General features: G+C 41.9%; 1 protein-coding gene across 2 annotated transcripts in view; it reads left to right on the top strand.

The window, feature by feature from the left end:
- Positions 1-23,839, top strand: part of Pcsk2 (proprotein convertase subtilisin/kexin type 2) — a 280,435-nt gene that overhangs the window by 143,105 nt on the left and 113,491 nt on the right. For both annotated transcript variants that reach the window (XM_074074280.1, XM_020154667.2), the window contains exons 3-5: positions 147-260; positions 2,265-2,373; positions 13,110-13,147. In XM_074074280.1, the coding sequence (XP_073930381.1) occupies positions 147-260; positions 2,265-2,373; positions 13,110-13,147 (261 nt within the window). The remainder of the gene's footprint in view (positions 1-146; positions 261-2,264; positions 2,374-13,109; positions 13,148-23,839) is intronic.

Here is a 23,839-nt window from a genome sequence, read left to right as displayed (position 1 = left end):
TAAAATGAATCTATATGACATGAACTCACTTTTGCTGAGAAAAAAAAAACCACATTTACAAATGAAATTTGAATTTGTGGGAATGAATTTCAGAAGAGGTGTGCTTAGATTGCTATTCATCTAATTTACTGGTATTGTCAATCCAGGTAAAGATGGCTTTGCAACAGGAAGGATTTGACCGAAAAAAACGAGGATACAGAGATATCAATGAGATTGACATCAACATGAACGATCCTCTTTTCACAAAGCAATGGTATCTGGTAAGTTTCTCTGTTATTTCTAACATCTCTCAGCTTGAACCTCTGCAAAAAGATGTATGTCTTTTTCCTCATTATTCGGTGGGATATTAGCCAGCATCTGGCTCAATGAACCTCTCTGTGCCCTCCAATCTGTATTGATTTGCTATGAACCTGATGCACCTCATCCCCTAATCTGCTTTCTTCTGGAACTGCTAACTAGCCAGAAGCTCTTAAGGGCAAATCTACCACCAACAGCTGATCACATTCTCCTAGACTCTGAAAAATTGCACCTCATCTATATGTGAGTGAAGACTTGCAAATACAGGAAAAAGTCAAATCAAAGGTCTGAGAGGAGTGATCCAGGAGTCTCAAACAAACTGAGTAAGGGGAGGACACAATGAAGTTACAGGCACAAGAGGAAGAATCCATGACTTCACAAGAGACAAGCATGAGAGCTCAGAAACTAAAGTAGCAAAAGTAGTATCCCTTAGTGATTCCTAAAACAATGGCAGGAAATCAATTCCCTGAAGCTTCATCGATGCAGATTCAAGGCACTGAAACCCAGTCTACTTGGTGAAGAGAATATCTTCTTGCTCAACATCAGTCCATCATAATCCATGTGGATCAGCTGGGTTATGTTTAAAAGAAGAGCAGTGACACCAACTCAATCTGAACTTCAGGGCATATTGTGAGAGGGTGACTAATTTATAGATGTGAACGAAGCTTTATTTTATTTGAAATTAAAAGGTGATGAGCAAGAAAGAAAACTAAAGTAATGGATCTGTGGACTGATACAGCATAGGGATGCTCTGAAGATTCATGGAGTTTCAGAGTTTGGCTTATGCTTTTTGACATGGAGTTCTGAAAATCCAGTCTGGGTAAATGAATGGGCTTACATGTGTTAGTATGATAGGCAAGGTTTATTGCAATAACAGACAACCTCCAAATCACATTGGTTTATTAAAATCAAAACTTGTTTCTCACTGTTGCTACATGATCAATGCATAGTCCCTCAGGAACTCAGTCTGATCAGGCTGGAACCCAGCTTCAGTCAGACTGCCTCATAAGTACATCAGCAAGAAAAAGGAATAAATTACACTGGCTTGTACAAATTACACTGCCTGGATGTACAAATGGCACATAAGCCTACATTCCACTGGCCAAAACCAGTCATGTGACCATTCTAACTTCAAAGGAGAAAGAGCGGTGTCATGGTAATCTGTGCCTAGAAGGTGAAGAGCAATTTTTTTGTAAAAGAGCACTAATGACATTCATACAATGTTTTGCTAATACCAGAGTAGTGACTGACTTCTGTGAGCTGTTGCACAGTACACACTCTGACTTTACTGTTCCTTTACAAACTATTTTTCAGAAAATCTGCATGAAACAAAAATGCATGAAAAGAAAGTTGTAAACATAATGTGGAATTTTCTTCATCTTATCTTCTTTCTTTTTTTGAATTTTGGGGGTTTATTTTCCTGTTTTAGAACAGATACTAAAGGTGAGCCCCTATCTTTAATCCAGTTCAACAAATATTTTTAGCAAGATTTGGTATAGTGATGCTAAAAATTCAAAGATGGGACATGTTTCCTCCCACAAATAATATTGTGAGGGAATCATATTCAATAAGGGTAAATCAAGATAATATGTGCGAAGTTCAAAATGTGAGACATAAACACAGAGTTTGAGACTGAGCATTTAATTCTATATCAGAGAAAATTTGCTGCAATGGGAACTCCAAGATTTTTATATAGTGAGATTAACATAGCAATATATTTATTAAAGATAAGAATATTGAAACATCTTTTGCATATTTACATAAAACAATTGTTTATATAAAAAAAAATAGAGTGGTGATGCCATAAGAGGTGAAGAGAAACACCCAGAAGCACTGTTTCATGGACCACATTGCCCTTATGCTGGCCTGGAAATATGAGGTTACTAAGAGCATCTCGAACAAACATATACATGCATGCTTTACACCACAAAACTAATAAGATTCTCTGCTTTGAATTCCTCTGCCAGATCAATACCGGGCAAGCTGATGGTACTCCTGGGCTTGATTTGAATGTGGCAGAAGCCTGGGAGCTGGGATACACAGGCAAAGGTGTAACCATTGGAATTATGGATGATGGTGAGTGTTTTACAGCCTTTACATCTTTTGGAAGCAAGTTTGCCTTTCCTGCCTTCAGAACAGGAAAGATTAATTGTTTTGGAGATGCTGATCAGAGACAGGATATTAGCACACCTTCCTCTGGATCTATGGTCATTAAACTTCCCAATGCCCTTAACAAATACTTGCTTGAATTAGCAAATAAGAACCTAACAAACAAATGATAGCTGCCTGTCATTCAATCTTAATTTGTTATTGGGCCACTATTTATATCTTACTTTAAGATATCTTCTAAACCTATTTATATTTACTATTTCTCTAGACCCACTGTCCAAGGTAGTAGGCACTGGTTATGCATGGCTACTAATATTAATTTTAAATTAATTAAACTAAATAAAATTAAAATTCCTACTATTCAATCACACTAACTTCAACTTCAAGGTTGTTTTGGTTTTTGCAGTGCTAAGGATCAAACCCAGAGCCTTGCACATCCTAGGCAACCACTGTACACTGGGCTACACCCTCAGCCCACCATTTCAAGTTTTCAAAAGCCACATAAACTATTTCAGCTGCTGAAATTCAGATCAATTCTATCTCAATCATCACAGAAAGTTCTACCAGACAGTGTGGCTCTGGATCCACAAAGTAGCTTTTAGTAACAGGATCAGGGTTTTGGAATTTTGATTTTAATGCTACTTTCAGAATGAGTCCTTGTTTTTTGTTTTTTATTTATTTATTTTATTTATATGTGCATACAATGTTTAGGTCATTTCTCCCCCCTTCCCCCTGCTCCCTCTCTTACCTATCCTGCCCCCTCCATTTCCCCCCTCACCCCCTCGCTACCAGGCAGAAACTATTTTGCCCTTATCTCTAATTTTGTTGAAGAGAGAGTATAAGCAATTATAGGAAGGACCAGGAGTTTTTGCTAGTTGAGATAAGGATAGCTATACAGGGAGTTGACTTACATTGCTTTCCTATACATGTGTGTTACCTTTGAAATTAATTCTTCTCGAACTTGGTGGCTTTTATAGCCCAGATACTCTCTGTATGTTATTCTTTTCTGTGTGTTTGCCACAAATTTAACAGAACTTTTTTTTCTGTCGTTTGAAAACTTAAGTTTCTATAATATGAAAATCCTTGATTTTGACTAATTAATATTTCTCCAACTGCACATGCCCTTTACCCTGCCCAATCCTGTAGAATCACCACCCTAGAGTCATTTCACTGGGATATGCACCTTCATCTGCCCACTGAGTCCTCAGTTAAAAGCTCCACTGTGCATTATGAGTCTAATTACATGCAAACACTACACAGAGATGAAACAATGGAGTCTTTCCCTTCTGAACATCCTCAAAGAACACCATGTTGTCTAAAGCAAGCCTTTGAAGCAGAATTGATGGAGGCAACAAAGAAAGCCAGTGTGCTTAAAATCCATGTTGTCTTTGTGTGGACTCATTAAATATCAACAGGAAAACAATGGCTTGGTGTGCTTCTGATGTGTGAGATGTTTTCAAGTGGACGTAAAAGCTTTCTTCAGTGGCTGAGGACTTTCACAAAAAGAAAGGAGCTCTGAGCATAAGGACAGATGTCAGGAGCTTATGAATGTGTTTTTCCTTCCTAACAATTTGGCTTGATACCTTTCCAAAGCAGCTGAGACCAGCTCACCCAGGAAAAAGGTAGTTATAGGTTTGGGGGAAAACTGTCCAGGATATAGTGTGATGACAAATTCAGTGTATGCACTGGGTATCTCTCCAGGGGATCAGAGAGACTAGTCTAAAAGTGTCACCACAAGGACAACACATACATATTACTCTAGCGAAACCTCCAGCAACACTTTAGGTGCCCATTTCAGAATTCTTTTTTTTTTTTAGTGGTACTGGGAATTGAACTCAGAACCCTATCACTTGAACCACCCAACCAGTCTTTTTGCTTTTAGCTTGTTTTTCAGTTAGGGTATTGCATTTTTGCCTGAGCCAGCCTTGGACCGAGATTTTTCCTACCTCCACCTCCTAAGTAGTTGAGATTACCTGTTTCAGAATTGTTTAACTGTCATCTCCTTGACTGACACTTAAGCCAACCCTGCCAAAGACAGCACGTTTAGGAAGTCCCAGCAGAATTTCTTGTTTGTTCTTATTTCTTCTGCAGATTTAGTGGTCTGTTCACCTCCCCCCAACCACCACCCAAATAAAATTCCCAACTTCACTGTTTTGGTTATCTACAACTGCAGAATAAACCAATACAAAATTATTATTACTTAGCTTCTTAAAAGAAAAATAAAAACATGTTATTATCTCGCACAGTTCTGTGGAATGATAGGGCTCAGCTGGACAGTTCTATTGCTGTATCACTGGGGTCTCTTATGCAGTTGGAGTCAGAAGGCAGCTGGGACTGGAGACTACTGGAGGCTTAATTGGGATGTTGAAATATCTCTACCTTCCTCCTTCTCCATGTGGTCCCAGGCCTGCTCCTTTCCACGTAAGTTCCCAGCAAGGTAGCTGGATTTCTTGGGAAGCTTGGGACTTCCAAGAGAGGAGGAGAAGCTGCTAACTGGACATGGTGTGGGCAGGCATCACTCTGTCACTTTGTTGGATGAATGGTCACAGGGCCAGTCCATCTTCCAGGAAGGGGAATTAGACTCTTCCTCCTCGCATAGAGAGAAACAACAGATAACACATCTGCAATGAACTCTAATTCACTATGTGCTTCTTCAATATAATAATTGGAGAAAAAGAAGAGTACCAAGCCATTCCCCAAAACTGTTGAATAGCAAAATGAGCACATTTAGGACAAGAACAGCCTCCCACAGGACAAGGACAAGCCCAAGGCCAAATGTTCAGCAACCTCTGAACATTTAATTGGGCATCTCTGTCTTAACATCCTTAACTGAGGAGACTGGGAATACCAATGTTAACTATGCTTCATTTCTCCATTGCCTGTACACATGAATGGCATGGTATCATTTTCCAGATATTACCTCAGCAAGATATTCCTAAACAAGGTCAAAGACTGGCCCAGATACTGACTCTGATGCCTAAGGGCAAAAATAATGTAACATTCTGTAAGCATTGGGCTATGTATCTTGACCTGTCTGACAAATATTCAGTTACTCTTATATGAAAGGTCAATTTGTAGACAGCCCAGTTTTAAGAGCTGTCTACTCATTTCTGATTGCACAACTCAAAACTCAACCATTACCACTTCTGACCAATGTAGTAACTTGATAAATGATCAGTAAATATCTTCTGCCTCACTTAGGGACAATTCAATGTCATTTCCACTGTAAGAGAATCTCCACAATTGTTGTTGATAAAAGGAGCAGAAAGTATTTGTTGAAGGTCTTCTGGGAAATTCCAGGCATGGAGATGTTATTAAGCATCATCATGAAGGACCCGACTTAATGATGATTTCATCCCTTTTGTTGTACTAGAATTGTCTAGTGTTGGGAATTTGATCTGGAAAATTAATGTGACCATCACAAGACATAGGAATGGACAAAAATCATCCAGCCCAAGCACAATTTAGGGCAAGTGGCTGACTCTTAAGGTCAAAGACAGTCAAGGAAGGAGTAGGTCCAGGCCTTTAGCTAATGTTACATTGATCCAAGGAAGTAATATCAAAGGCCAGTGAGATGGGGTCAGAGAGAGCTTCAAGCCGAAGTAACAATAAAGCAACTAACAATAAATGCAGCTGACATTTCTTGAGTGATCACTAGATGCTAGAAACTGTTTAGCATTTTGTAAATATAGTTATTCCCTAAGGTTAGTACTATCATTTTCCTAATTTTTAAGACAAAGAAACTGAGGTCCGGGGGAAGGCAACAAAATGCCAAAAATGTCAGAACTGATTCTAACCACCATCTTTTGTGCTTGAAATCTACCCCTACTGCTACCTTCATGTTGAGACTGTATAGTGGAACGTTGTGACTCCATGTGAATGAAGGTTCAAGTTTAATGATTAAGGCCCCACACCCTTCCAAAATATTTAGAACGCTACATTACATAAGAAAGCCACATGAAGGTCCAGCAAGAGGACCTTTCAGTTGTTATTGCAGCATAACAAATGACCCCTGGCACTTAGCAGCTTAAAATAACTTTTTTTGTTGTTGTTCATGATTTTGTGGCATGGGAATTTGGAGAGAACTTGGCAGGGCATTTCTTACTTAGGATGTCTCATGCAATTGAGGTCAGATGCCAGCTGGGCTACAGTCATTTGAAGTCCCAACTGAGCTGGACGTCCAACATAGCACACTCCCTATAGCTGATGGTTAATGCTGGCTGCCCCCGGGACTCAGCTGAGACCATCAAATAGAGCTCCTGCATGCTCTATTTTCCTCTAATTTGGTCTGGAGAAGTCTTCCAAAAGAGTAGCTATAAATTCTAGCCTGTGTTGACAGAACTCCAGAGAAATTGGTTGTAGATGTTTACAAAATCTACAGTTTGTTCCCATTGCTATAACAAAATACCTTAGACTGAAAAATTTATAAACAATAGAAATTTATTTCTCACAGTCTGGAGGCTTGAGAAATCAATATTGAAGACCAGAAAAGTCAGTGTCTGGGAAGAGTTCATTCTGTTTCCACCATGGCACCTTATTGTTATAGCTTCTGGCAGGAATGAACATTGTGTCCTCACTTGCACATAGGGCAAAAAAATAATGAACTTGCTCCTTCAAGTCCTTTTCCCTCAGTATTTAATCACCTCCTTAAAGTCTTACCTCTTATAACTATTACACTGGGGATTAAGTTTCCACATGAATTTTGGAAGGACACAAACTCTAAACCATAGTGTTCCACCCTGGTCCTCAAAATTTATGTCCTTCTTTCATATGACTATACTCATTCTATCCCAGTAGCTCCAAAAATTCTTAACTAATTTGTTAGATGCCCAGACTACTTAAATGTCAACTAAATCAGATATGTTGAAACCCCAGGTACAACTGATCCTGAGGCAAATTCTTTCCTGGCTGTGAACCTGGGAAAATAAGCAAATTGCATGCTTCCAAACACATTGGTGAGATAGGAATAGCATAGACATTCCTACTCCAAAAAGGAAAAAGAAGAAACAAGAAAAACTGGGTAATAGGCATCAAGTTAATTCAAAACCCAAAAAAAAAAAAAAAAGGAAACAATCTTCAGGCTTGAGAATAATCTTTTGCTACCTCTCCCACCTTCACATACCCTGGGGTTGGGGTTGGACCCCCAAAGTTCCATATGACCCTCCTTTTGTGGCTTCACTGGAATCTCATATTGGGGCCTCTATAATTCTGGGGGTTTTAAGGCAGTTACACTGCCACAGCACCACTGGGCATTGTCCTACTGGAGGCTTTCTCTTGTGGTCCTACTCTCAGGGTGGTTCTCTGCCAAGGCCCTGAGGCTCCCTGAGGCATCCTGTGAAATCTAGATGGAGGTATAGCCCTGTCCCCACAGCTCCTGTACCCTGCATACCTGTAAAGTTAGCATCACATGAATGCCACTAAGATTCATAGCCTATCTGTGAGTTAAACCTTGACCTGCTTGAGCCACCATGGCTTGGGAGCCAAGAAGCACTGTGCTCGAATGCATAGAGCAGAAACCTGAGGCTGCTGGGTAGTGAACTCTGAGATCCTACAATTACCATGGGTTCCTCTTTTGAAGCTATTCTGCCTTCAAGGGCCTGACATTCTTGGCCTGTGATGAGTACAAAGGGTACTTCCTCAAGTGAGTTATTGAGTGTAATTCTGAGATCTGATGATCTAAGTCATTCTTCCATTGTCTCAGTGAATACATCTGGCTTCCTTCTATCCATACTAGTCCCATTATCAAATGTTCACTTGGCCATACCCTTGATGTTTTCTGCTGAACACACTTTCTCATTTTTTACAACCTAACCAAAGTGAGAGTTCTACAATTCTGTAAATTTTGCTTCCTTTTGAAACATAAACTTCATACTTAATTCATTTTTCCTGTTCTTATATTTATTTTACTCAAGCAATCAGCAGAAGCATGCCACAGCCTCAATACTTTGCTTAGAGATTTCTTTTGCCAAATATCTAATTCATCACTCTTAAGTTCTGCCTTCTACAAAGCACTGGGATAAGGACACAATTCCACCAATGCCTTTGCCATTTTCAGCCTTTCCTCCTATTTCCAACACCTTATTTCCATCCGAAACCTCATTAGAATTGTCTTTACCATCCACTTTTCTACAAATATTCTCTTCCCAACCACTTGGTGTCTAAGAGAGTTAGGCTCTCTCTAGAGTTCTTTTCTTCTGTGTTCTCATCAGAATCAGCCCTATTGGTCCATTCATGGCACTATAGGCTTTTTCCAGCATTCACTTCCTAGCTTTTCCAGTCTGTACCCATCACCCCATGCCAAAGCTACATCTATATTTTTAGGTATTTGATATACCAAGTTCTTGGTACCCATTTCAGTCTCAGTTCATTCCTGCTGCTTTAACAAAATAGCTTAAACTGGGTAATTTATAAAGAACATGAGTGTGTTTCTTACAATTCTAGAAGCTGGGAAATCTAAGATCAAGATACGGTGTTTGGTGAGGGCCCTATTCCTCATTGATGACAACTTGCTGTGCATACACATGGCAGAAGAAATGGAAGAGCAAAAGTAATTAAGGCACTTCCTTCATTAATTTACCCATATGGACCCCTCATGACCTGATCACCTCTTAATACATTGAGAATTAAGTTTCCACATGAATTTTGGAGGGACACAAAAATTCAAATCCAAGCCATGCCTTTCATAGGATATTTTCTTTATCCAAGTGGGTGGCCTAATACCTAGTGCACAGCCTATGAACAAGTGCCCTCTCACCTGTCCTCTCACCTCTCACATTGCCCAGAAATGTTTATACTAGAATTTTCCCTGTCATTTCTGACTTGCCCAGTTCATTCCCCTCAAGATAGCCACTCTCTGAAAGAGCTATGACTAAAAAAGAAATTAGATTCAGGTGTGTTAGGTGAAACACAGAAGAGGCAATTCAACAAAAGCACATAAAATAGCAGGTACAGTTCACAGATCCAGAGAGAAGAGGGAGCCATCTGAGACATGTACTGTCACCCAGCAGGTAGGAAGTGGGAGAATAAGCAGGAGACCCAGGGGCAAAAACCTTTCTTGGGGTCTAGAACATTACCCAGGTTAGTTTCCCACAGGGAGCTCTGGTTAGTGGGTTTGGAGCATGAAGGCATGCATTCGAAAGAGACACGTGGTGACCGAGAGGTACTCCTTGTAGTATGTCTGCTCAGTCCATGGAGTATGGTACTGTAGATTGTATCTCACCATAGGCAAGTGGTCACCAAGAGGTTGCTGTCTAAGACACATATCTAAATTGATCACTCTGAGGAACTGGAAAGAGGCAAAGAACAAGACTCTGTGTCAAGGATGACTGAGCCCTGCTCCTGGCAGGAGAAAGTTAGCCCTATACTAAGAATGCATATTGAACTAACATAAAATTGTATAAATTTACTGCGTTACATGCAGGCTTCTTACATGGCATGTGGTTTCTCCCAAAGAAAGCATCCAACAGAAACAAGTAGAAGATGCCTGGCCTTTCCTGACCTAAGCTGGAAGAACATGCAATGGTGTTCCACTCCATTGATTGATTGGAGCAGTGGCAAACCCACCCAGACCTCTCAATGGGAAGTGTGACCTTGTCATATTGTAGGAACCACATGGGATAGAAGATAAGGTGCAGCCATCTTTGGAAAATACAAAGTGTTTATTGAGGTCCACTGCTCATCAACACATAGTTCAGATGCTGCCTCTTCTAGGACAGTGGAAGGAAGTGAACTCAAGGCCAGGATCCTGACACGTGACACATCTCAATTCTACTATTAAGATTATAAGTGGGAACTCTCACATGGAGCTCCTTGCTAGATCCCTGAGGTAACCAGAATGGCCAAAGCTTCCTGAGAATTTATATTGTTGTCGATTAGACATTCTGAAAAGATTCAAATTGATATCAGGATGTCAATTATTCATGAATGAGAAAAAAAACAACCATTTGTTATTTGTGTGACACAGGCATTATGATTGGCTGGTCCTGAGTTAGTCCCCTCCATGGACTATGTTCTGCACACAGGCCATCACTGTCCAATCAGACAGTTGCCCAGCTCAGATTCTGGTTTTCTAGAATCTTACATCATACCTGGTATTGCTTATTGAAAAATAAACAAAAACAAAAAAATATACAAATGTATGTACAATGCAGAAATTAAAAGTCAAAAAGTATGTGTTTGGTATATTCTGCCTCAAAAGATAATCAAATATTCAAAAGTATTAAAATATTAGCTAATTATGTTATTTTCAGTCTTTAGCTCATTCTTACTTTTTCTGAATCATGTCTATCATCCTTTGCAGTTCCATCAATATTTTCTTTCTCAGACCAAAGTCTCTATCCACTCTAACTTAACAATCTTCCTCTTAACCTAATTAAAGATTCTTTAATTTCCTTCTGATCTCAAATTATCTCCATGCTCCAATATTTTCACTTTACAGTGAAGAAACTACTTAAAATTCTCAGAATATTTTTCTCTTAAATAAATTCCACTATCAGATTTCCAGCTAGAAAAACATTTCGTGTGTGCATTTCTGTTTTTGTAACTTACATGTTACAAAACAAAATTTGCCCAAGGATGTTAACCAATTTCAGCAAATGTAGACAATTTAATTTCAACGCAACATTCTAAAAACAAGTAGATTTCTAAAAATGATTTTACTCTTCTGCATTTTCTGAATTACTCCAGTGATGTTGGAGCTGGTGTTACTAATGACTACGATAAGAAATACAATATTAAGCATTTACTACTAGCTAAACACTTTCAGTGAATCATCTCTAATCTTGAAAACTGCTGTTCAGGGTAAATACTAGTCCCATTTCAAAGATGACAAAATCAAGGCTCTAAAAGATTGTCACTTGACCAAAGCCACCCCAATGTTACAGTGTGTGATCCTTGAATGGAACTGTATCCGCTGGTCTCAGAGCCTGTGCTCACACCAACTCCAGCCCATATCCTGAACTGGCCACATTTGAGTTAGATAAAATGTTGACAACTTTTAACAATATTAGTCTTAAATCTTCTGACCTCTTTTCTTTTGCATACTTCAGTAGAGAAATGAAAGGAGACAATGTCATGACTGTGAGTGGGAAGTAACTGGCTATCATCTTGTACACTATTATTTAGTGGTTCCCAGTCCAGAAATTATTTGTATAACAAGAAAAAATAGCAATTTCTTTAGAAATATAAATCCTAGCTGGGTGCAATGGCTCACTTCTATAATCCCAGCTATTTGGGAAGTGGAGATAAAAGGATCAAGGTTTAAGGCCAACCTGGCCAAAAAAAAGTTAGCAAGACCCTATCTCAAAGAACAAGCTAGGCATTATGGTATAATTCTATAATCCCAGCTTGTGGGAGGCATAAGTAGGAGGATCTCAGTCTGAGGCTAGCCCCAAACAAAAGCACAAGACCCTATCCCAAAAATAACTAAAATTAAAAGGCCTGGAGCCATGGTTCAACTGGTAGAGTGCTTGTCCAGTAAGCCCAAGACCCTGAGTTCAAGGCCCTGTACTGCAAAAAAAGAAAAGAAATGTGCAAAACTTTAGTATGGCTGGCACAGCCCTGGTATAGTGACCCAGCCTTGGTAGGCATGCACTGAAAACACCAGCTATGGGAGGCACTTAATGACACTTCCAGCTCATAAGTACTGCATCCCAGCACAGTTATTAAATGTGCCAGCTGCTGAGCTAAGCACACTATCTACATTAGTTCCTTTAAGCCCCATCCTTTTCTTGCTTCCAGGTGGTCAAAAAGGAAGCAAGGCACAGAAAGGCCAAGCAACTTGCCTGAAGTCTTCCTGCCAGTTATTAAGGTGGTTGAGAGTCCAATTCTGGTCTTTGATACCAAATACCACACTCATGACCAGTGTGTGAGGTGGGACCAGGAACGTGCTGGACGCTCAGTTGTGGCTCCTGCCAAGTCTCCATGGCTCTGCAGACCAGATGGGCATTTCTATTGCCTTTATGTTCTACAGTGATTTCAAGGTCCAAGTGTCCAATGGAACTCTCTCAGCAGCACTCCCAGACTGTAATTCTACGCTTGGAATAACTCCTGGGCAACAGGACAGGTCCAAATTCAGGAGCAAGCCCAGGACTCCTGCTGAAACAATGGCTTCCTGGAAGGCTGCATTCTGAGCAGACATGCATCAGCTTGCAGCCGGGAACACCTTGCTGGAAACCATTTGCCGTTTCCTAATGGCTTTTCTCCCTGAGCTGCATGCCTCCTCTTCTTTCCTTGCCAGAGTGTGCCCTCCTAATCCATTGCTGTCCGTGCCCTGTTAAATAATCATCGCTTTTCCTCCCCAGGGCCAGCTCCATTTCAGAAGAAATGCCAGTTGGTGCTTTAGAAATGTCAGGATTTCTACAAATCTCTTTTAGATCAGTGCTTTGAGGAGCCATCCATCTCGCAGTCACTAAGCCCCTTAGTGCTGACATTTATTCAGAAGTGTTATCCATGGGCCCTGGGCTCTAATTGGCTTCACTCCTCTGCACCGTGTCTGGGGGCAGCTGTCTGCTGAGTGCCGCAGCCCTCCTTCACACAGAAGGGGACTGCAAGGCTGGACAGTGAATGGTGCACAGTCCCCCACCCCCTGCAGCAAACCTCTCGGCCCCAGCCCTGTAAGAAGTGCATTTTCTTCAACAGCTTTCCTGAGGACACACTGGCAGGCATTAACCTTCGGTTCCTGTGTTCTTGTTATCGTTTCACAGGGATTGACTATCTCCACCCGGACCTGGCCTCCAATTATGTAAGTACAAGCTACTTTGTGGGTGCAGGGGGTGGAGAGGGAGAAGGTGAACGCATTCTTCTACATGTTCACCTCTTGGCTTTGAGGAGCACACTTGAGGGTCAACACACATACATGCATACACAGGAACAAGCATGCACGCACACAGGAAACACATAGGCACATGCATGCACACATCCACACAGGAACCCTCACACAGGCATATGCACACAAGAATGGGAACACACATACACTCACAGACACACAGAAGACTGCACACACTCAAATGCATGTGCATGCACACACACGTACTAGAACAGCCCATCCTATTAGAGCCACAGCTCAGGCCAGAGGTAAACTATATGGGGCCAGGCAGCAGGCAAAGGTGGTGGCTTTGTGAGAAGAAAAGAAACCTGAAGTTCGAAAGAACCTAGTGCCAAGAAACTAGGTCCAGGAGGGGCGGAGAAGAGAGTCACTTGGCAAGGCTTAAATCAACTCCAGGTGACAATACTGAAGTGAAGGGTGGAGAAGAGCCATTCAGGTTCTCACTGGACAAAACTGAAGGCAAAAAGCCAAAAACTGCCGCAGCTCACATTACAACCATGGCTGTATGAAAGTAAGAACATTTCCTTTTCTGAACACTGGTGTTGCTATGACCACTTCACCCTGACATGTCCACAACACTGAACAACACATTTAGGATCCCTTGACAAACAAGGACTGGGAATCATAAGAAACACAGATGAGTTAGAACCACACACTCTAATTTTTGACCCAGTAGGTCATATGCCACTTCCCTGATGAAACATACAAGCCCTTCAAATGTAATCAATCCCTTTATTTTAACCCAAGACTACAATACTCAAGCATTAGTGTGTTCACTTAAAATTATCTCAACTATATACTTGCCCTATAACCTCCAGATCCAAGTATAAAATAATATTATCTTAATAGCAGAAGAGACTTCCACTTAGGAGAATAAGGGCCTAATAGCAGGAAGGTTGGTTAAAAGCAAAAGTGTTTGGGGTCAGCATTCTGGATCCTTTGCCCTGGAAGGTGTGTATATCTACACTGCAAAAAGGAAGTGGGATTTTCCCATGTGCTTGGTGCACTGGGCATCAGGAAACAGGGCAAGGATGTTGTTGTATTTGCTGCATGGGTCTTGTAACTCTAGAAGCATGGAATCAATCTGAGCATCTTTTTTAATACTAGAAAAATGTGAAATGAACCATTGGCACAATCCAGCCTTTTGCAGCCCCAGAGAGAAATGGCAAATGTTAAACCAAATCTCAGTCCCAGCGATGATAATCTGCTACCATAGAGGAAATGATAATAAACTAGCTGCCTGTAAGTTGCAGACTCAGCCCCACAGACCTGTGTGTGGTGTATAGAAAACCCTCCTCCTCTGTACCCATGGCCACCTGCCCCACTGCTAACATGCATGGAGCTGTCTACTCAGCTGTTCACTTGCTTTCTTCAAGAAATTGTCCTATCTCTTGACCTTGGCTTACTCCCCTAGTTCCTCTCCTTTTCTCTACATCCTCCAGAACTGTCTCTGAGGGGAGATTGAGAAATGTGTGCATTGCTTTTTCTCCAAGACTCAGCTATCCCAAGGCCTTTTCTCATAGAGGCATGATGGGGTACTGACTTGTAGGGTCAAACAGTCCAGCCTCAGAAGGCTGCCCTTCACTCGCAGAGGCATTGGTATTTTCCATTAATCCTTCCACCTCCAGGACCCCCAAAGCAGTCACATAGGGTTCTGCTCATTTCCCAAGCCAGTGTTGCTCCATCTTGCCATTGGGAGGACCCCCAAGGTGAGTTGGCTGTGCAACAGGTTTGAAAGTTCATGGCTCCTAGCCTCCCTACTACACACACAGTCCAGTCCCATGAAGGCCAAGGACACCCTGAATAACCTCCACACTCTTCACTTCTCCACACCCAGCCCAGGCACTTCCTGGCAGACTACTCCCTGTACCAGATGCCAGGTTAAAGAGATCCTAATTCACATGGGGAAGGACCTCCAGCACTCTGATGAGCTGCAGGTACAATGTTAATAGATAGTGTGATCCATCTGCCAAAGCCTCACCTGAAACTGGAACATAAAGCATCCACAGGTCTCCCACATAATCAGAGTTTTGAGAGCTAAGCTCCTTTTGCATTATTTCTTTTCCAAAAATATTTTCCAAAGTAAAGAATTAGTACATGGTCTCTCTAGAGAATTTTAAAGGCATAAAACAGACTCAAAACTAGTCATGAATAATCTTAATATTTTGGACCTTCATTTCTATTATGTGTATTTTTCATGAATTTGGATTCTCATTGAGTGTGTAGTATTCCCCCTGGCCACTGTTCTATTATGGGCATTTGTGTATTATTATCCTTCAAGACATGATTTGAAGGGCTGTATAGCATTACCTCATGTGTGATTTATTTAAACATCCCAGTCCCCTATTGTTGGACAATTAAGGTGTTTCCAATGAGTATCTCACTCTATGAGGGAGCATGACAGACAGTGACATAAGATGCTACAGAGAGCTGAAGAACTGAGAAAATTTATTCTGGAAAAAAGAAATTAAAAGGCATGTTAGTATGTTTTTGAATGTTTTAAATTCTCCTGTGAGGTGAAGTATTCAACTTGTTCAATGATTTCTCCCAAAAAACATCCCACTAATGAGTGACAAATGCAGAAGAGAGAGATTTTTTAGTTCAGTTAAAGGGAGAAATGCCTTGGGATTAAGGCTAATTAATAAATGGATGTAATAAGTTCTCCATAGCTATGAAAATGTTCAAGAGGACGGTTGATAGGTGGGGATGTTGTTTGAGAAACAATGTCTACTCAACCCTTAACCCAGATGGCATCTAATAGTTGAATAGAAAATGTGATTTCTGTATAAAGATATACATCTTGGTGATTTCTATTCAGAGTAAGATCTGGGCCTTTAGTATTCATCAAGCAAATACGTCTACATTTATACATGGCTGTGCAAATTTCCTGCCTCTTTGCTATAGATGAAAAACTGCACATCCAAATACCTGATTTTTAATTCCTCCTCAGACAGCCCAAACAGACTGACATGTACCAGTCACAGTAGAGTGACTCTCGCCCTGTGTAGATTTGAGACTAAAGCTACTAACCACATTTATCTTCTTTATTTTTAATTAAAAATTTTATACTATCATCAACAGAATGAGAGTAGCAAGTAGAGTAGACCTGCCCAGGAGAGCAATGAAATCAATGGACAATGATAGGCTGGAAAATGGAGTAACTAAAGGATTGAGCAAGCAGCGTTACACCTTGTTAAGTGGCTTAATGGCTCACCTACCATGAGCTAGCCCAGTGCCCTTCTTGGAGGAAAGTACTCTGAGGAGGTCTTTCTTGGGGTTTCCCCAGAAGCAAGACCCTGAAACAAGCGTGTGACCAAAAGTAATTCCAGGAAACAGAGGTAGAGAAAGAGGGAGTGAGATAAAGTAGGGAAGGCAGCCAAATAACAGCACACTGTCAAACAAGTTAGCCCATGGGAATCCCACTAAGGAAATAGTATTAGAATATGTGCCAGATGGGGGAAAGATGACCCAAATAGTGTGTACACATATGAATAAATGTAAAAACAATGTTTAAAAATGAGATATAATAAAGAATGTGTGTGCCAAGGTGATCTCACCTGGCAGAGGATAGCTGGGGAAGCTGGGAAATTTATACCAACTCTAGCAGTCACTGGATGAGGGTTGGTCCCAGGGGATGTTGATGATGCAATTCTTCTTACCTCTAGCAAAGAGACATTTGTACAAGGTACAGGCAACTGACCTCACCAGGGACATGAGGTGGTCAGGCCAAAGGGGTATGTAGCAACAGCTGCCACACAGGGTATATTTTGGAAATCTCTTAAAGGTTGAAATAAACAGAAATGTTCTGTGTTGAGGGGAAAAAAAAATTCTTGTTACTGATTTATTTTCATTGAGAAGTGAAAATTCTACCCAGGGCTCTTCAAGAAAATTTCTTCATAATAAAACCAGGCAAAATGTTTCCCAAAGCAGAATTATTTTCAACGCTTGGTTATTCTGTATATTAAAAGAGAGGGGTCAGAGGATGCTGGGGGTTCAGTGATCTTTCCATTAAACTTAGAATTAAAATACTTTGAAAACTGCAAATCAGTATATAAATGCAAGTCATTAGTGTTTATCTAATTCAACAAATCTTCATTGAGACTGTAGAGTGTTAGGCACAAAGGATAATAACAGTCACTTGTATTATTACTCAATTGTTCTATGATTGAATTTAATCTCATGGATCTGGTCCCACTGGTAAATGCTCACCATTCCAAATAATTACTGTTCTTTTTTTCCACCCCAATAGTAATAACATGAAATGAGTATTGGCCAAGAGACTATTTTAGATCAGGTCAAAGTCAGAGCCTCCTTTACCCATCTTCTCTAGACAACAGCCTGAACGGTTTCTCTAGCTCATTACATGGTATAGTGAGCCTTCTATGTGCAAGCCTCAGATGGAGGGGAGAGGAAGAAGATGTAGGCCACTCAGAGGACCCAGGTGTGGAGATGTCTCTTACAGGTCGGGGGAAGGCTGATGGGAAGGTGGTTCATCTCTGTATTGTGTGGCCCCTGGTCCAGTGATGATTGTAAGCTTGTGTTCATGACACAGGCCTAGGCCTATGGATTGTGTTAAGTCTGTGAGATAGAGGGCTACTTCTTCAGAAATATGGGGAGTATGAATGAGGTGGCAGCTCTCAAAGGGTGGGGTGGGTGGGGCCAAGCATCTCTAGCTTTGCTTCAAAGACCTGCTTTGCTAAAGCCACAAAGGTGAAGACATGACTGGTGAGTATATAAAACTTGAGGAGAGTCTTCTCACTGCTTGTTGGGGTTTCCCAAGGGACAGACTGTGAGACAAGGATTGGAAAGTAAGTTCATCAGCTCTCTATATCTGTGGTTTCCCACTGAATATAGGCAGACTTTTTGTCATCATTCCCTAAATAATACCTTATAGCAATGGTTTACATAGCATTACATTGTATTAGATATTACGAATAATCTAGAGATGGTTTAAAGTAAAAGGGAGAATGAACCTAGATTCAATGCAAAATCTAGATCATTTTTTATAAAGGAGCATCCATGGATTTTGATCTTTTGGGGGTAGGGGTGGGGTGTCAGGCACTCTGGAACCCATTGCATATGAATACCGGAGCACAACTTCACTTTAGAGGGAGATCCCGGGAAGTACAAGGGGAGAAGGGAAGTGATAACAAAAAGAGGGTAGCCAATGAAAGCCTTGTTGTTAAGCAGATTGCCACTGAGGCAAGGGGCACTTAAGTTCACAAAGGAACTCTGGGAAACAGTGTAGATGGAGCCGGCCTCAGAGTTACCCATCAACTCCTGCCAATCACTGGTTGAGCCTGCTACCCAGGAGCAGAGCTGAAGTGGAGGAAAAGGGAATTTATTCCTGTCTCTTCTTCTCTGCCCTCTAGCCAAGCAGAATAGAGTCTAGCCAACAGTCTTTAGAGAGTTGTAGATGCTAACAGTTGGAAATTGCTGGCAAGCAAGGGTGGGATTCTGACAGTGTGATGATAGTGGAAACTGAGTCAAAGCTGAATATGACTCCTGGACCCCTACTGTCTAGTCAGGGAGCCTTAGACTGGTATATTAACTCTCTTTGAACTTTCATTTCCTCATCTGTGAAATGGACAAGATGTTACTGAGATAATCTGGATAATGGGCCTGGCATATAATAAGTACCCAATAAACATTTATTTCCTTCTCTAAAAAGTTGAGATTGCAACTCAGAAGCACAAAGTCAGAAGCACAATGTCAGGTTGTGCTGATGGAGAAGCAGAGTTGTGCCCCCCAAGAAGCCAGTGCAATTGCTCGGCATGGTTCCCAGTCATCAACAGAAACAAAAGGGCAGCTGGTCTAAGTGTAAGATTGTGAGGCTGGGAAAGTAAAGGCAAAAAGATGGAGGATATCAAAATTAATTCTACACCCTCTGAAAAATACATCCAAGCAAAGAGAAGATAAAGGGAAACAGAAGACCCACTGCTCGTGGCCAGGGATATAAGGAAGGATGCCCCAGAGAAGACAGAATTCCTGATCCACGCCCTCTTCTCTGTTCCAGACCATTGAACTAAAAGGATTTTCATGGAGAGGCAGAGGAAAGAGCTAATTTATGAGGTGGGTGAAGGGATTGTAAGATAGCAATTTCTCCAGATGAGGTTTTCCCCAGGCCAGGGAAATCACAGCTCCTGACGTGTAAGTGACCACAGGAGGAACACAGGTTCCTGCCCTGATGGCAGGGAAAAGAGGCTGCTTCTTGACAAGGGCCTTGATCTTTTATCCTGGAAACATGGATCTCCCTCTAGGCAGCTCCAAGATCCTGTGCTGAGAATCTGCCATCTATCCAGATTCCTGTGCTCATCCTTGAGTTTTTCCTCAAATTCTTGAGTACTGCAGATGTGGAAGATTGCATAAACTCCAATTTCACATTCTTCCTGAGACCTGCAACTTCTGTCATGGGGTTTTGCAAAACCTCAATTGAATGAGATGAAGTCTATTTCCTACCTCTTGACTTTGGGTTGAGCCTTACTACTTATTTAGGGCAATAGGATACATAACTCACTCCCCATGTCTGGCTTTCATTTCCATGGTTTCAGCCAACCACATTCTGAAAAATATTAAATGGAAAACTCCAGAAATATGCAGCTCATAAACTAGGTGCTGTTTTGAGTAGTATGATAAAACTTGGCACCATCCTGCTCCATCCCACCCAGACCATGATACCTTTTTCCAAAGTATCTATACTATATTTGCTACACAACCATTAGTCACTTATCAGCCATGGAGATTATCAACTCAACTCTCACAGAATCACAGCACTTGTGTTCAAGTATGCTGTAACTTACTGCTAAGTCATAATGTCTACATCACTCATCTCATCACATAGTCATTGTATCATCTCACAAGAAAAATGAATGCAGCACAATATTTTAAGAAAGAAAGCACAGTCACATAAATTTTATTATAGTGCATTATTACAATTATTCTAGTTATTGTTATTAATCTCTTACTGTGCCTAATTTAGAAATTAAAATTTATGATAAGTGACAAAGTGTATAGAGAAAAAAATATAATATACAGTAGTGCAGAAGTATCAATGTGCCAGTTCAAAGCCGAGGCCTTAAGTGGCCTTGTGTTCCACATACCCTTCATACTGTAAGGAACTGCCAAGCAGAGACTGCACCATGTGTAGAAAAGAAAGATTTATTAGGGTACAGACTGCCCGGCTGACTCTCTCGGGTTCAGAGTGCAACAGTTCAGCTGGAATGGGTAGTGGGCTTTATAGGAGGGGCCACACCATGGGGGAAGGAGGGTGTTCTCTCCAGAGAACAGCTGGGCTGCTGGCCTCCATTTATCCGTGATCACCAACTAGAACGGGTCAATGTGCATAGCTAGTTGAGAAGTGGAATTTCCTGCTGCTTTGCAAGCAGGGAAACAATCAGAGGAGTTTTGCAAGCAGTCATAAATCAGGGGGAGTCTGATTTCAGTGTTAGCCTCGGGACTCCCCACCCACCCTAAGAATGCCAGGGACCTAGCATTCCAGCCTTTTGTTGGTAATATGGGTGCCATTTGATCTAGCTGCTTTGTGATGAGTGGGGGCATCGTTAAGGGGGGGATTCCAACCGGAATTTTGGAAATTTTTTCCCAGGAGTGGAGGCAGACGGTTTTTCCCAAGCTTCATTTGCAGATGAGGTCAATTGTTGGTAGGCAGGAGAAGGTTGTAGTAGCATCTGGTGGAAAGTCTGTCTGCTGAGCTCCCTGAATGATCCTGGAGGCATCTAGGGTTAAAGATCATTTTCCTGGTTTAGGGGTTTGTATTTCCATAGCATGGCTACATGTGCAGCCGTTTTTCTTTCTATAGTAGCCTCCATGTTGGTCCTTATAGATCGTATAACCAAGGGAAGGAAGCAGGAAAGCATTAAGCATGCTCCCAGGATTAGGCCCACTGCCTCTATCAATGTTTTAAATCCACCTATGGCAGAAAACCATCCTCCAAACAAGTCATTGGGATCCCATCCTTTCCAAGTCTGGACAGGGACATGGACAAGCTTCATCATCCTATCTGTGATTTCCTCTATGGCTTTTCCTTCATCCTCAATCTGCAGGCAGCAGTTGCTCAGGTTAAATTTTCCACAAACTCCTCCCTCAGAAGCTAGCAAATAGTCCAAAGCCAAGTGGTTCTGATAGATAGCATTGTGCATCTTAGTGCTTTCTTTGGCCAGCAAATTGAGGGCTCTTGCAGTTTCATTAGTTATAATTTCAACAACAGCCTGCAGCCTGATGATGCAGTTGAGCATGTATATAGGGGTACGGTAACCCCAGGACCCATCCTCTGCCCAGGTGGCAGGACCATAGTACTGGATGATTCACTCAGGAGGCCTTCATCATCCTTCCAAGTGCCTATTTGTAAGGTTCCTTGTTTTTTTTCTATTTAATCTTTGTTCATATATGGGGACTCCCAGTTTTTCACCTTGTCTGAGGGGAAGCAAGAAGAAGGATGGTCTGATGGAGCCCAGCACACAAGACCCAAACCAGCTTCTAGGCAGCTCCATATAAGCTTGCCTCCCACAGATCCAATACAGCCCCCTGGGAGCCTGCCAATCTGTATCTGCAGTAAGATCATCCCACGCTTTTTTGAGATTAGAAAAGTTGGCCAGTGGGTGGGGCTGGGGCTCCGTATGGTTTGGAGTACCCCACCACTGAGTCTCTTGGACTGTGTCATTGTAAAACTTCTGTCCTAGACAAGTTAGGTCCCCCACTGAGGTGGAGAATTTTTTTCTTTGGCGGGAGATACAGTAATTCCCAATAATGGAAGTTTTAAGGAGCCAGACGCCTGTCCTGTGTTGTCGAAGGCACTCTCATTGAAATGTACTTGTGGGTCTAACTCCCTTGACTCCCAAGGCCAGTGGTCTCCCATGTTGGTTCCCCTGCAAACATAGCACGAAGTGACATTTAACGTCTGGGCTATAGATTCAGCCAGTGTGAGGAACAAGTTTTTAGTTTTAACAGAATTGGGGAATTTATCTGTCATTTCCTCATAAAAGGAGTAGAAGACGTGGTATGGGGAACTCTTAAGGGTAACAGTTATTAACTTAAGGTGTAGCAGAGTCCCAGGGCGGAAGCCTTGGCCATCTATCCTTATGCTAATTATCTGTCCCTGTGTCCAATCAGATGGCTTGAGTACAGTGACATTTACAGGGTTACAGGTGCCTTGACTGCAGTTAGAGGTAGTAGTGTCCTTTTGAAAGAGGACTGAGTGTTGAGCACCATGCCATGTGGCCCATGAAACACAAATCCAATAAGGACAAAAATGATAAGCCTCATCACCACATGGCCAAGAGTTGTCTCTCAGGCACATATACTTTTCAATTGATGTATGGGCCCTTTCCCAACCCAGGCCCCCACAGCCACAGGCTGTCCTTCCACATAGCCTGTACCCTTTGTCTATGGCCACACATGCATCGAATGATAGTGACACTGGTTTATCAGGATCAAACACCTGGGTGCAAGTAACAATGTTCCCAGTGAGGCAGCCACTCCTGAGTTCTAACCATTGCTCCACAGGGTGATAAGTGGGGTTGAAACAGGCAAATTGATTATCATGGGAGCACACTTGATAGGTGGTGTGATTGTGAGTGCATGACCTGGTGACAGAGCCTGCACAGGAATAGTAAGTGTGGAACAGTAAAGTCTTAGTAACAATACTTCCTGCCCGAGCAGTACAAATACATGGGTCACCGGAGGAGGACTCCAGGGCTGTGAAGGGAAACCAAATCGAGAGCCAGGTGAGGACTAAGAAATTATGTAGGAGTGGAAGAGGGAGAGAGGCATAGCCACATGGGGCCCAGCAGTATGCAAGAGTACTCATCCTTTGCTGTAGCAGAAGATTCTGAAGTTGGTGGGCAGTGTTTTATCCTTGAGAGGTGCTGCCATGAGGGGATCCTGTTGAGGATGATAAGAGATATGTAGGTTCCAGGTTACTCCCAGGGTAAAGGAGACAATTTGGGTGACCTTTGAGATGGAAGCTGGACCATTATCAGATTGTAAAGTCTGAAGCAATCCAAAGTGGGGGATAATGTCATTGATTAAATGGGTAGACACTACATTTGTTGACTCACCTGTAGTAGGAAAAACTTCAACCCATCCAGAAAAGGAGTCAACCAGGGTTAATAAATATTTAAGTTTTTTATGAGCTGGCATATGGGTAAAATCAACCTGCCAATCTTCCCCTGGTATGGAGCCCCAGAGCTGGTGAGCAGAGAAGGAAGGGGGTGGTCTCAGGCCACCATGGGGGGAAACCTGGGCACAGGTGGGGCACTCTTGGGTAAACTTTTTTATAAGAGATGGGAGAGAAGGATGAAAGAATAAGGGTTGAAGAAAGCAGAGAAGGAGCTTAGTGCCAACATGAAGGGCTTTGTGAATGGTGCTTAGAACCCCCTCTGCTTGTGTGTTGGGGAGAACACTTTCCATTTAAGAAGAACCATCCTTATGAACCTGGTGTGGCTCCTAGATTTATAAGTCTATTTTGTTCTTCTGATGTATAGGTAGGGTTTTTCTTAGGGGTAGTTATGAAAAGTGCCATGGGGGGAATCTGAGCACTTGCCCTTTTTGCCTCTCTGTCAGCAAAGGCATTGCCCTGGGCAGTCTCTGTAG

Source organism: Castor canadensis, chromosome 5 (genome assembly GCF_047511655.1).
Source record: "Castor canadensis chromosome 5, mCasCan1.hap1v2, whole genome shotgun sequence".
Taxonomy (NCBI): domain Eukaryota; kingdom Metazoa; phylum Chordata; class Mammalia; order Rodentia; family Castoridae; genus Castor; species Castor canadensis.
This window is presented reverse-complemented; position numbering and strand designations above follow the sequence as displayed.